We start from the raw sequence: 14,535 nt of genomic DNA, 5'->3' as shown, positions 1-14,535 counted from the left end.
GTGGATCCCGAATCTGCCACTTACTAGCTGCTGCTAAGGGTGTATGTATATTTCTAGAAGTTGCCCCTCCCACAAAAGAGAAAGTTGCTAACTTTCTGGCTCACCCATTATCTTTTGCTCCCTCCCGATGTGAGCTATATTTTCTTTTTTTTTTTTTCAAATTTAGATATAATTAACATACAACACTGTGTAAGCTGAAGCTGTACAACTTGTTGATTTGATACATTTATGTATTATAACATGATGAGCTCCGTTTCCTTACCCTGACACAGGAAGGGCAGACAGGCAACATCCCAACAATAATGAGCTCACGTTAGAAAATAGAAAAGTGATCGCTCTCCTCAAATATATTTACAAGGATCAGTATGATAGCACATGGCCACAGCACCGTTCCTAGGTTTCCAAATGTTGCAGGAGAAATGGGGGAATGCTTTTGCTCTCTACTGACAGAGAAGAAATGATACTGAAGTGAGTGAGTGTCAGATTTTTGTCATGAGGGTGTTCACAGCTGACACAGTCTCCACCTGTGAACCTGAAGTAGAACAGTAGAGTCCATGTGAACAAAAAGTCCCTGTGGGTCCTTAAGGTCTTGACCCCATGCCACAGCTTACCCTGGAGGGGAACCCAGCCTGCCCTGAAAGAGTTCCTGCCCTCATGCAGCTGGGAAGTCAAGATGTCTTTTCTGCTTTTCAAAGAGCAGCAGAAGTCCAACATAAAAGGAAGAAAGTGGAAAGCTTGTTCCCATAGATAAAAGGGGGGAAAGACTAATAAAAAGCAGGTCAATTAAGATCTAACTACATGTGCTAAAACACACTCAACAATCATCTTAAAGAGTATTTCAACCATTTCTAGATTTACAGCTGTGTCAAGGTAAAGTTGTTATGAAAGGACAAAATCTTTGTTCAAATAATTTTCACTGTTCTCCAGTGTATAATTGAAGTATAAATTTGTATGTTGTTTTCTTTGCCTATTTTTGGTGGATTGAGTGAAAGTTTTAGCTTTAAATAGTGGCAGGGTATGAAGGACTATATTAGGTATAAAAAAATGAAGAATGCTTGGAACACGTGAATTGGGTAAGACCTAGAAGTGAGGTCATTTGGGTTGGCATTTTACTGAGCAAAAGAGCAATAGACAGCAACTCCAGTTCTGCTGCATAATTCAGAATTACCCAAGCACTTAGTTCTACGATGGAGTCACTCACATCTTTTCTGATGAGAGCTGTAAACCAAATTGTTAAAAACCCAGCCTTGAGAAACTGTCTCATTTGAATATCATGTTTCTTAAATTCAGGTACATTCTAAGGGAATATTGAAACTTCTGGTTACAACTGTTATCTGTCTCCCTGTCAATGCAAAGCCTTTAAGTGTGGATGATTTAAGAGTATTAACCCTAAAAGCCACTCGGATGACTTCCCTGAGATTAAAAGAAAAAAAATCAGGGTACTGTCAATAATTTTCTTACTGCTGTTAACACTTACGTGGCAGCTCTTTCCACCAAATCACTCAGTGGCCTCACCAACTCCCTTCCGCATTCAGTGCCAGCCTCTAAAACCTGGGGAGACGCCTCTGCACCATGCTGCTTCATGGACAAAAACAAAAAGACGGCGTTTTCTAATTCAGGGGATGAGGCACCAACATGGCCATAAAAGTGGGATCATAATGGTCCTTGATTTCTACAAGCACTGCTCATTTTTATATTGATGTAATTAAATCTTAAACCTCTTATGTCACACTGAGCTCACAGCCCACGAAAGCTCCTACATGTATTTCAGATAAAGTTTTCAGAAATCAATCTTTTGAACCTAATCATGAAATAATTTGGTATAGCTAAACTGCAAGCCTTCTTATTTATCCCTGTTGAAGTTTAATTTAGCCTGTCAAGATAATCTGCCTTTCTATTCATTACCTAGCCTCTCTCACGTGTACGCCTTCTGTAGAATTGATGAGCATGCCAGTTATTTCCCCCACCAAAACAATGTTAAAAAAGATAAACAGGACTTCCTAGGTGGCGCAGTGGATAAGAATCTGCCTGTCAATGCAGGGGACATGGGTTCGATCCCTGCCCCAGGAAGATACCACATGCCACGGAGCAACTAAGCCCGTGCGCCACAACTATTGAGCCTGAGCTCTAGAGCCCGTGAGCCACAACTATTGAGCCCATGTGCTGCAACTACTGAAGCCCACGCACCTAGAGCCCATGCTCTACAACAAGAGAGGCCACCACAATAAGAAGCCCGCGCACCACAACAAAGAGTAGCCCCCACTTGCCACAACTAGAGAAAGCCCGTGTGCAGCAACGAAGACCCAACACAGCCAATAAAATAAATAAATAAATAGATAAATTAAAAACAAACAAAAAAAGATAAACAGCCAGGGAAAGGCCCTCCTGAAAATGATTTTTCATTCACCTATAATTCCACTTGGCACTTTTACAAATAGTACATAGAGATGTCATGAAGAATTTTGCGAAATTTCTTGCTCAAAATCTACTGAACTACTTTTGCACTCTGAATATTACATTTCTGATATCAGAAATAAATAAGTTTAACAATGAAAATAGAAGATATCTATCTTTATTATCTATTTTCATTGGCTCCAAATGAACAGTGTCATAAACTACCCACTCTTTAACAAAAATACCAGAAGTTTCTAATTTTAATACATTCAAAATTTCTTCGGAGGCAGTATTTTCCCCCAATGGCCCCTTATTTTCTTCCTCAGATTTTCACAAATTAGTCCAATTACCTTAAGATAATGTGAAGTGATGAGACATATTTTTATTCTAAATAAATTTAGCAACAGAAATATTTAAATGTTAAATGACCAAATTAGAGCAAATTTCTTACCACCAACACCATCCCAAAATTCAAATTCTGCGTAGCAAGTAGAGTTTCACCATTTCATATCTGAGGCACATACAAACACAGGTTTGTACTACTACTGGCGGTATACAGCAGGCTTTTGCCCTTGCTAAGTTATGTAAACATTATTTCAGGTGTTCAGGAAGCAGGTGTGTTCAATCAAAAGGAAAAATATGACTGTTTCTTTAACAGTCAATTAGCAGGATTATTTAATAGTGGTCATTTCACAAAATAACATTGCCATGGAAATATATTAAAATAAACATTCTCATTAACTTAAAATTCTGAGGTTTTCTCAAAAAATAGCAATAGCTATTGGTCTAAGGCTTAAGTCTAAATAAAGCTTTCTATTTGGGCTTTTACAGAAGTTGGGCAAAAGAAATCCTTGTCATAAGCAACCATTATTTCCATTCTAGAAGAATAAACCTATGGTTCTCTGTTAACAGTCCTTACTTATTCATCATGTTTTACATTAGATCCTCAGACTTTATTTATCTTATAGCTGCAAGTTTACACCCTTTTACCAACACCTCCCTATTTCCCCCACCTCCAAGCCCCTGGCAACCACTTTCCTACTCTGTTTCTGCGAGTTTGACTTTTTTTTTCTTTTTTAGATTCCACACATAAGTGATGCCACACAGTATCTGTCTTTCTCTGTCTTACTTATTTTGCTTAGCGTTATACCCACACGTCCATTCATGTTGTCACAAACTACAAGATTTCTTTCTTTCTCACAGTTGAATAATATTCCATTGTGGAAATATACCACATCTTTATCCATTCATCAGTTGGTGGACACTTAAGTCGTTTCCATATCTTGACTATTGTGACTAATGCTGCAGTGAACATGGGAGTGCAGAGATCTCTTCAATATTCTGTTTTCATTTCCTTCGGATATATACCCCAAAGTGGGATAGCTGCATCACATGGTAATTCTATTTTTAATTTTCTGAGGAACCGCCCTATGTTTTCCCATAGTACTTGTACCAACTTATTCCCACCAACAGCGCACAAGGGTTTCCTTTTCCCCACATTTTAAACAAGAAATTGTTCTCTCTTGTCTTTTTGATAATAGCCATTCTAACAGGGGTGAAGTGAAATCTCGCTGTGGTTTTGATTTGCATTTCCTGATGATTTGTAATGTTAAGCACTTTTTCAAGTACCTGATGGCCACTGTATGTCCTTCTTTGGAAAAATCTCTATGCAGTTCCTCCGCCCGTTTTTAAATCAAATAGGGTTTTTGAGTTTTGTTTTATTTCCAGCTTTTTGTAGTTGAGTTGTATGAGTTCTTAGTATATTTTGGATATTAACCCTTTATCAGATATATGATTTGCTGATACTGTCTCCCATTCTGTAGGTTGTCTTTTCCTTTTATGATGATTTCCTTTGCTGTGCAGGAGTTTTTAGTCTGATGTACTCTTACTTGCTTATTTTTGCTTTTGTTGTCAAATACAAAAAAAAAATCATTGCCAAGACGAAAGTCAAGCTTATGCCTTATGTTTTCTTCGGGGAGTTTTATGGTTTTAGGTCTTACATTCATGTCTTTAATCCATTTGGGGTTGATTTTTGCATATGGTATAAGATAGGGGTCCAGTTTCATTCTTTTGCTTGTGGCTGTCAGTTTTCCCAGCACCAATTAAAGGACTATCTTTTCCCCATATATTCTTGGCTCCTTTGTCATAAATTAATTGACCGTACTTGCATGGGTTTATTTCTGGGCTCTCTATTCTGTTCCATTTATCTATGTGTCTGTTTTTATGCCAATACCATAGTGTTTTTATTTCTATAGCTTTGTAATATAGTTTGAAATCAGGAATTGTGATGCCTCTAGTTTTGTTCTTCTTTCTCAAGATTGCTTTGGCTATTCCTTTGGCCTTTTGCGATTCCATACAAATTTTAGAATTGTTTCTTCTACCTCTGTGAAAAATGCCATTGGAATTTTGGTAGGAATTGCATTGAATCAGTAGATTGTTTTGGGTAGCATGGACATTTTCATAATATTCTTCCAATCCATGAGCATGAAATATCTTTCCATTTATTTACCTGTTCTTCCATTTCTTCTTCCTTTTCTTCCATCAATGTCTTACAGTTTTTGGTGTACAGATCTTTCACCTCCCTGGTTTCATTTATTCCTCAGTATTTTGTTCTTTTTGATGTATTTTTAAATGGGATTTTCTTAATTTCTCTTTCTTATATTTTGTTATTACTGCATAGAAATGCACCTGATTTTTGCATATTGATTTTGTATCCTGCAACTTTCCTCAATTCATTTATTAGTTCTAACAGTTTTTTGGTGGGGTCTTTAGGGTTTTCTATATGTAATATCATGTTATCTGCAAATAGAGACAGTTTTACTTCTTCCAAATCAGAAAGAAAGAAGTAAACGTTTCTTTTAAAAGGTCAAAGCTTTGCTCCTCAAAGTAGAAATTTATGGTACTCTGCAATGGTGGAAAGCAGGGGAGAGACTTTCACTTAGTAAACTAGAAAGGAATGGCTGTCATTAGGATGTTATCACTCTGCAATCTGCCACACAATTCTTTATGTGACATTTTATACACATCTCTTCCCTCCAACCATCACCTTGGGTTATAAGCTGTCAAAGGCAATGGAAAGTCTTTTTTTAAAGCCTAATTGTCACAACCTTTAAGTGTCACTTTCCCTTAGGTTCAATAACAATGACTTAGCTGGGGTGGGCATTTGATTCAACTATTTCTTTAGGTCTGTCTCCTTTTATTCACTGCAATGGGTAGGGGTGGTGGGGTAATGGGATACTCTGCTAAAAGAAGGCTCTGTTTAAGGAGGAAAGAAAAGCTGCCTGGAAAGCAGAATTCCTTTTCAATTCCAATATGTTGCTAAGTTGAGTACGGAATAATTGAGTAACGGGAAAATACATACAAATTAACCTTATAAACTGTGGTGGCTCACTTCAATCTAAAGCAATAAAATATAGTCTGTGTATTTTCAGGAAAGTCTAGATTATATTCTTATGACTCAATCAAAGGTAAAGGTCTGTCTTAAAATATTCAAAATATTGGTGAATGGGAATGATGCCAGTTAGCCAGTTCGGGGATGCTTTGCTGCAGTGGGGGAGGGGGTTTGATCATGCTGCTTGTTGCTACGGCCAAAGACGATAATGATGTTGCTATAAATCATTTAGATGGCTGCAAATGGGCAAAACTGGATTTGAATCCAGGCCCCCCTGACTTCAAGACCTACCCTTCTGACACTATTCAGTTCCCCTATAAAATGTGTTTCTACAGTCTAATGCTTTACATGTCTCTGTGGTGATGTGCCTGACTCACCAGATCCACATTAAGGTTCTGGTTTATTTTCATTAGAAATACATTTGGGACTTCCTAGGTGGTGCAGTGGTTAAGAATCCACCTGCCAATGCAGGGGACACGGGTTTGATCCCTGCGCTAGGAAGATCCCACATACCATGGAGCAACTAAGCCCGTAAGCCACAATTACTGAGCCTGCGCTCTAAACCCCATGAGCCACAACTATTGAGCCCGTGCACTGCAACTACTGAAGCCCGCATGCCTAGAGCCCATGCTCTGTAACAAGAGAAGCCACTGTGATGAGGAGCCTGCGCACCACAATGAAGAGTAGCCCCTGCAACTGGAGAAAGCCCATGTGCAGCAATGAAGACCCAATGCACCCAATAAATAAATAAACAAATAAATTTATTAAAAAAAAGAAATACATTTGGCTTTTGATTTATAGAATAGAAATCAATAGAAAATTTCTAGTACTGTACTATCAAGCTGATCAATAACTTTGTCTTAGAAAAAATGCATTTGTAAGTAATTAGATGTATCCTATAATCATCCTTAAATATTACAGTTTAAAAGTAAAAGATACCATGAAAGAAGGATACTAGAGTAATATTAAATCACACGACCATTTATTGCAAAAAGAAACCAGTATTCTTTTATAATTAAATAAGAGAGTAAATCACAGACTCTGAGGGTTTGCAATAGCATCAGAAAGAAAATTATCCACCAGGATTGACTTCTAACTAGCACACTTTTTATGGAAAATCTGTACATATTTTGACTAGCTTGCATTGTAAAGTCTCAGAAAGAAAATTGCTAGTTTCCTTGAAAAACATATGGTGCTCTTTAGGAAATTTTTCCAGGTATCATGAAATTTGGTATAATTAAAAAGAACACTTTGCATATTTTATGGAACTAATTGATGGCCTCGTGTCCTTTTGTTCATCACTATTCACGGTAATGATTTTGCCTTATTCCTAGAAATGACGTTAAATGTGCTCTGATCCCAGCATTCATGTATAAATGCTGTGGATAATCTGGCTTCTGAATACTAAGGACCCATCTTCAGGCACAATTAGCTCAGGAATGTTGGGAGGGATTTAAGTTCTTATGTGGAGGCTGCCCTCATTATTGACTGAGTTGATTTGCACCACCTACTCAGAGGCAAAGGAGTCCCTGACTTGGCATCTTATACTGGCTGCCAACGCAGAGAAACCATTCAGAAAAGGGGGTGACGTGACGTGCATTCTCATTTTGCTAAGCTCAGGGATTGTAAAGGACATAATAAACTACTTGGGATGTTTCCTGTGAACATTTCAAAGCAGCACATTCGTATATTAGAAAAGATAACTAGAGATAAATGTCAACAACCTAAATTAAGTCATTTGGCTATAATTGAAAAGTGAAATCATTTGGCATTTATGAATACAGCTAACCCTACCACAGAGAGAGAGAGAGAAAGAAAGGCATTGACCACTCAGGGTAGTTTATGCAGAAAGGTTGATACATATGACCCCATTTCAAAGTAAATTCAGGCTAAAATCTGGTGCATGAAATTAATATGCACCATGTCTTTATTCCTGCGTTTAAAATATATCTCTAAAAAAATCTAACATCCCTCAATGTTTTCCCACCACTTTGACTATCTGTGCGGCCTTTCTTCTAAATTACATATGAACTGAGAATAGAATAATTTAAAAATAACCTAGCAATTTACTGGATTAAAATTATTTCATGGAAAATCTTTTGGGCTCCAATCTTAAACTCCTCACATTAGCTGAGCTAAAACGTAGTCCTCTCGCTGTATAGCCGGCCTTGGTGCTTAACGTCAAGTCTACAAAAACAAAATGACTAACACAGAACCCGTGGACAACACTGAGGAGAGGATTTGCCTCTGCTCCTCCTCAGAACGGGATGTCCCATAATCAAAAGAATTCAAGCAGAATTACAAGATCATGGGCACAAAGTCATGTCGGTGCCTAGGAATGAACAATCGAACGTCTTAGGATCCTCGTTCAAAACAAATTACCCAACCTGTTGTCACACACATGTGGAAATAAAGGCTACTCTCATCCATTGAGAGAGAGAGAGAGAGAGAGAGAGATCTGATCATTGAAAGAAATGCAAGCAGAATTAAAAGACCATAAGCCACCAAATCACGCTCATGTGTGAACAACCAGCACAATTTACTGCCAAACGCACATTGGGAAAGAACCCTCCTCTGACCTATGAGAAAAACAAATCCATTGCTGTACACAAACAGGATACATATAATGTTGCCTTTTATATAAAAACTCCAGCAAGAACTGAACTGAAGTAAATACATCTCCTCACCACCTGCTGAGTATCATTTTGACACTCTAATGCACAGATAGTTCTTGGCCCTGTGGATTATCTGCTGAGGTTCAAGGTAGTCTGCATTTTATGGTCAGTTTTCAGAGTCTTGGCCCTGGTTCAGTTCCAATTTAAGAGAATACTTGAAATCCTGTCTCTCCTAGTAGCATGCAAACACTCCAGGAATTTGATGCTTTCCAGAATAATCTGTGCTTGTTATGTAAGGACAATCAAAGACACTTTCAGAACAGAACAAAGAGATTAGATTCGCTTTAGTTCAAACTATCTAAAGAGAGCTCTCAGTTGTGGACTTGTTAATGGCTTTAGTACAAATAATGGAAATAGAATCATGCATTTTTATTAGTCACCCAAGAAGCCTTCAGTTTCAGGTTCTTCTGCAGCGCTCTATCACTGTGGCTCTTCTTTTAACAACTTGGAAAACGTCTTGCCTGATTAGGAAGTTAGTCATTTCACGTTTTGACATCTAAAACAATGCGAAGTTAAAAAAACCTCATGAATTACATTTATAAGTAACAGGATACATCACTTTAAAGATGAAAAGCTCAAGGATATGTGGCACCTTTCTTTGTTCCCGTTAATCCTATTTTACTTTTTCAGTGTCAGATATTTTGTAAATATTGGCATTTGAATTCAAACAACAAATGATGATGATTAGTTCCTTAACTTGGTGTAAAAGCATTATTATAGTAGCAGGTTTTGTGTTCTGAGAGTTAACTTTCCTTCTGCTTGATGTTTTCTTTATCAGTCAGTATTGTTCCGGCTCTGACTGTCTTTGTCATTCAGTTAAAACTTAAAACAGTTTTAAACATCAAGGGTTTTGAACAGGAGTGATAAATAGAATTTGGGAAATGTCTTTACAGTCCTCATTTTTCTGGAGACTTGTTTATTCCTTCTTGTTTTAGCAGTTGCCTCAGCCTTGGTCACAGACATCCCCTGAGGCTTCTCTTTCCCATTTATTTTGTCCATTTAAGGTTAACATATTAAGAGTTTTGCTACTGAGACATTAAAATAAATACATCTGATGGAGCTTTCTCAAGGCTCCTGCACTGACCACTGCCTTCTTCCCTGACTTCACTGGCATCCCTTCAATCCAGGCGGTATTAAGGCTACCAAGTAGAGTTCCTTAGCTATGTACCACATTTATTTTTGTATTCTGAAAAAAGTAAATAGGAATGTGCCTCTTTATTTATACTAGCAGAAAAATAAGAGATAAAATTCATCATAATAAAGTTTCCTTCAATCACTATTTAAAGTCAATTGGCCTGTGAAATTTCCTGTAAAATTTAGTGTCACATTGTGGTAATTCTCTCGGTCCTGGATGTGGCAACCGCACACATTACCCACCATGCTGGATATATGAATATCCATCATCTCATATAGATACAAAATTAAAGAAATAGAAAAAATATATATTTTTCAGTGTGATGAGAACTCAGGATATTCTCTCAACAACTTTCATATATAACATACAGCAGTGTTAGTTATACTTATGATGTTGTACATGACATCCCTAGTACTTATTCATCTTATAACTGGAAGTTTATACTTTTTGACTGCTTTCATCCAATGCCCCCTACCCCTACCCACTGCCTCTGATAACCACAAATCACATCTCTTTTTCTGAGCTTGTTTATTCATTTGTTTGTTTTTGAAGCATAATTGACCCACAATACATGTTAGTTTCTGTTATGCAACATAGTGATTCAATATGTCTACACATTTCAAAACGATCACTACTTTGAGTCTAGTTACGATCTGTCACCATACAAAGGTATTACATAATTAGTGACTATATTGCCCACACGCGTACATTTCACACCCGTGACACCTTTATTTTGCAGGTTGGAAGTCTGTAGCTCTTAATCTCCCTCACCTCTTTCTCTTCCCACCCCCCGCCTTTGGCAACCACCTGTTTGTTCTCTGTATCTGTGACTGTTTCTGTTTTGTTACGTTTGTTCATTTGTTGTTTTGGTTTGTCTTTTTTTTAACCTTTTTAAAAATTTTTTGGCTGCGCCATGGGGCTTGAGGGTTCTTAGTTTCGCAACCAGGGACTGAACCTACGCCCTCAGCAGTGAACATGCAGAGTTATAAGCACTGGACCTCCAGGGAATTTCCTGTTTTGTTTTTCAGGTTCCACATATAAGTGGAATCATACAGTATTTGTCTTTCTCTGCCTGACTTACTCCACCTATACCCTCTAGTTCCACCCATGTTGTCACAAATGGCAAGATTTAATCCTTTTTTATGGCTGAGTAATGTCCCACTGTACGTATATACCACATCTTCTTTATCCATTAATCTATGGATGGGTGCTTCAGTGGCTTCCATATCTTGGCTATTGTAAGTAATGCTGCAATGTACACAGGGATGTGTAAATCTTTACTAATTCGTGTTTTTGTTTTCTTTGGATAAATACCCAGAACTGCTGACCCTTCTGGTAGTTCTATTTTCAATTTTCTGAGGAATCTCCATGCTCTTTTCCATAGTGGCTGCAACAATGTACATTCTCACCAGCAGCGCATGAGGGAACCCTTTTCTCCACATCCTCGCCAACACTCGTTATTTGTTGTCCTTTTGATAATAGTTATTCTGACAAGTGTGAGGTGAAATTTCATTGGGGTTTTGATTTTCATTTGCCTGATGATCAGTGATGTTGTGCATCTTTCCACGTGCCTGTTGGCCATCTGTATGTCTTCTTTGGAAAAATGCCTCTTCAAATCCTCTTCCCATTCTTAATTGGGTTGTTTGATTTTCTGATGTTGACTTGTATGAATTCTTTGTATATTTTGGATATTAATCCCTTATCAGATAAATTGTTTGCAAATATCTTCTCTCATTTGGTAGGCGGTCTTTTTATTTTGTTGATAGTTTCCTTTGCTGTGCAGAAGATTTTTAGTTTGATGTACTCCCACTTGTTTATTTTTGCTTTTTTTCCCCCTTGCCTGAGGAGACACATCCAAAAACAATATTACTAAGGCCAATGTCAAAGCGCATACTGCCTCTGTTTTCTTTTGGAAGTTTTATGGTTTCAGGTCTTACATTTAATTCTTTAATCCGTTTTGAATTTATTGTTGTGCATAGTGTGAGAAAGTAGTCCAGTTTGATTCTTTTAATGTAGCTGTCCTGTCTTCCCAATTGGACACTTTAATTTTATCATTAGGATTTCACATTAGTAATGAACAGAACCAGGCTTTCTATAAGAGGTGGACTTCGATGGCCATGTTGAAAGAAAATGATGAATGATGACTAGAGTAGAACATATGAGGACAGAAGAAATGGTGAGGAAGGAGGAGAGGGCCAGAACCCTGGCAGGCAAACACAAGAAAGCCAGGAAGCTCACTGAGTGCTCTTTTTAGAGAATGAAGAAAAACGTATTTATTGAAGGTCTCTCTTGACAGGTCATGACAGATGATTTCATTTTAACTCTATCCCTACTCATCCTTGAGGTATAGATGAAAATTTTTTTAACTATCAGATATTAGAGTGCTAATGCACATGGAAACTGAAAGTGTGGTATAGGGGAAATTCATGTTCATTACCAGCAGGCCCTACTTAGGAACGAAGGAAAAGTGGCCAGGGTTAAACATCTTTCAGAGAGCTCTTCCTCTTAAAAGAATTGCTTCCTAAAGAGCCTATCCTTTCTGTTTGGTTGTAGGGTATTTATAAATAAGAAACTAAAAATGGGCTGAGAATATACCAGGGAAAGAACTAAGTCAGTTCATACATCAGGAAATAATACAAATATCTTCAAACTTTTTTTCTACAACAAGCACCATTTTCCTAACCATCTCTAATGAATTAATCTCAATTGTTATACAGCAAACATTTTAATGGGAAAAACCACAATATCTGATACTGAAACAGAAATGGGTTTTGTAGTAATCATTTATTTCTTGCATCTTAGTAAAAATAGATGTCATCTTCTTTGAATATTTGTTCAACATACATATTAAATACATTAAATATTCCCTAGTAATAAATTAACTCAATAACAAATTAAATATAATAAATTGAATAATGTAAGGTAATGATTTCAAAGTACCAGAGTGCTTTTTAAAATTCTGGAAGAGGACACCTAACAACCAGTGATCCCATTTTCTGGCATAGAGAACAAACACTGCTACTACAAATGTTTGTGAAAGCAACTTAATTTTTAACAATGAAAACCCCACTCCATTTTCATCCATAATGGTCACCATGAAACAAAAACATAAGTTTGTGTTTATGAGAGTAAGACCGATAATAACCAAAGTTTAACTTGAATAGAATCATACACTCTGTCCACTTTATTAAACTCTGATTTAAATAAGACTAATGATAATGTGATATGAACGCACACGTACACCAAAACAAAACTAAAACAAAAAACACTCTTTCGTGATATTTTGTTCCCCATGCTAGTGAACAAATTAATACATCATTTTTCTTCTACAGGAAAACTGAAGACTTTAATAACAAACCCTCCAAGGTCAAAATGAACACAGGTATGCTGTCTCTGTTAGTTTTACACTCATCAGCCTTGCTCTCTAAAAATCATCTGGGCCCTAAATCCTGAGTTTAGCAGTCTGCAGATCCTAAATGTGATACTGAGTTTCTTAGCCTAAACTCATTACTTGATTTCTTTGTTTTTGTGCTTCAATCTTATACCTTTCAAAAGTAGAATTTTCTGTCTTGCTTTTCATTCTTACTCCCTTTCCTGTAATCATATCATGACATTAACTCCTGTAAACACTAGGAAGAGGTAGCATGCCATTCGATGTATATTTGAAATCTCTCACTTAAAATAGGCTAAATTCATAGCCAAGTTGCTCTAGTAGAAAATATTTAAAATTCCCCATTCTATAAACATTTTATGTTGACAGTGAGAGTAGACAAGAGTGCCAAAGTGTCACAGGAAATCAGCTTAATTAATTCACAGACACAATACACTTAACATCTTAAGCATTATATTTTTAGATCTGAGAACAGTATTTTCAAATAGCTTAATAACACGGGTGCTCTGAACTCCGAATTGTATACAGATTAACTGTAAAAGTGTTTGTGATACTTGCTAGGTACATATGATCTTTTTTTCATAATGTAAGCATTTTAACTTGTATTTTCACCTTTTCCTCACCGAAATTTTTATATGCAGTATGGAATAATTCTGGAAAACAACTTTCTCACTGAAATTTTGTAACTTGTATTTAGAAAATAACACTTCCTCCCCACAGTGATCGCTGGAAAGAAGTTTTAGCCCCGTCACTCCCCAGCAGAGGATAAAGAACAGTGGAAAGTATTTTCTCACATCAAGCTGGTTGCCTTTTTGCTGTCTCTTGCTAGCAAAATACCTCAAGGGAGAATTAACAACCACTGGTGAGAACCAATATCTAATCCCTAGATCAAGTGTAGAGACATGCACTCCTGAACATCATTCTGCGGCTGCCCCTTAGCAGAAACCTGCCGTACCCGACCTCAGAGAATTCAAGGTAGGCTGGCCCCTGACGATGCAGTCAGCTCCTAAGTATGTGGAGCACCAGGCAAGATGAGGATACTGGAGACAGTCAAAATATACCAGGAAGGCTTAGAAATCGAGAGAAATTATAACCCTGGAAATGAACCAAGTAAAGTGAGTTGGACAATTGGAGATGCAAGAATTATACATGGGAAATGAAAGGAGAATATTATTAGGCAAAGGAGATTAAAGAAAGCAAATAGAATAGACAGCCACAGCTGAGCCAGGCTAAGTCATACTGTGAAACTGCAAAATCGCTCCAGCAGGACGTGCACACGAGGAAGTTATATTTACTGATTGTTCTACAGCATTTTCCTGCAGACTTAAGCTGAACATAACTTCCCAATATCCTTCATTTTGTGGAGTCTGATTTTCCTACTTATTATAACCCTATTATGACAGAGGTATAATATATGATTATACTAAATATACCATATTCATTACAATGCATTCAATAATTAACTTTCCATTCATAGAATTCAATCCGTAATAACAAAGTAGGCAAACAGCAATCTGTAAATTTGTTTAGTTCTCTAGGGTACTTGAGC

At 37.1% G+C, this 14,535-nt stretch overlaps 1 protein-coding gene across 5 annotated transcripts in view; it reads left to right on the top strand.

Annotated features, from left to right (window-relative positions):
* The window catches only part of SORBS2 (sorbin and SH3 domain containing 2), a 165,999-nt gene that overhangs the window by 60,689 nt on the left and 90,775 nt on the right, over positions 1–14,535 (top strand). For 4 of the 5 annotated variants that reach the window (XM_057696601.1, XM_057696600.1, XM_057696599.1 and 1 more), the window contains exon 1: positions 12,968–12,977. The exons of the other annotated variant lie outside the window; for it this stretch is intronic. In XM_057696601.1, coding sequence (XP_057552584.1) covers positions 12,968–12,977 — 10 coding nt within the window. Of the gene's footprint in view, positions 1–12,967; positions 12,978–14,535 lie in introns of those variants that run through there. 5 annotated transcript variants of the gene reach the window in all.

Source organism: Hippopotamus amphibius, chromosome 10 (assembly GCF_030028045.1).
Source record: "Hippopotamus amphibius kiboko isolate mHipAmp2 chromosome 10, mHipAmp2.hap2, whole genome shotgun sequence".
Lineage (NCBI taxonomy): Eukaryota > Metazoa > Chordata > Mammalia > Artiodactyla > Hippopotamidae > Hippopotamus > Hippopotamus amphibius.
This window is presented reverse-complemented; position numbering and strand designations above follow the sequence as displayed.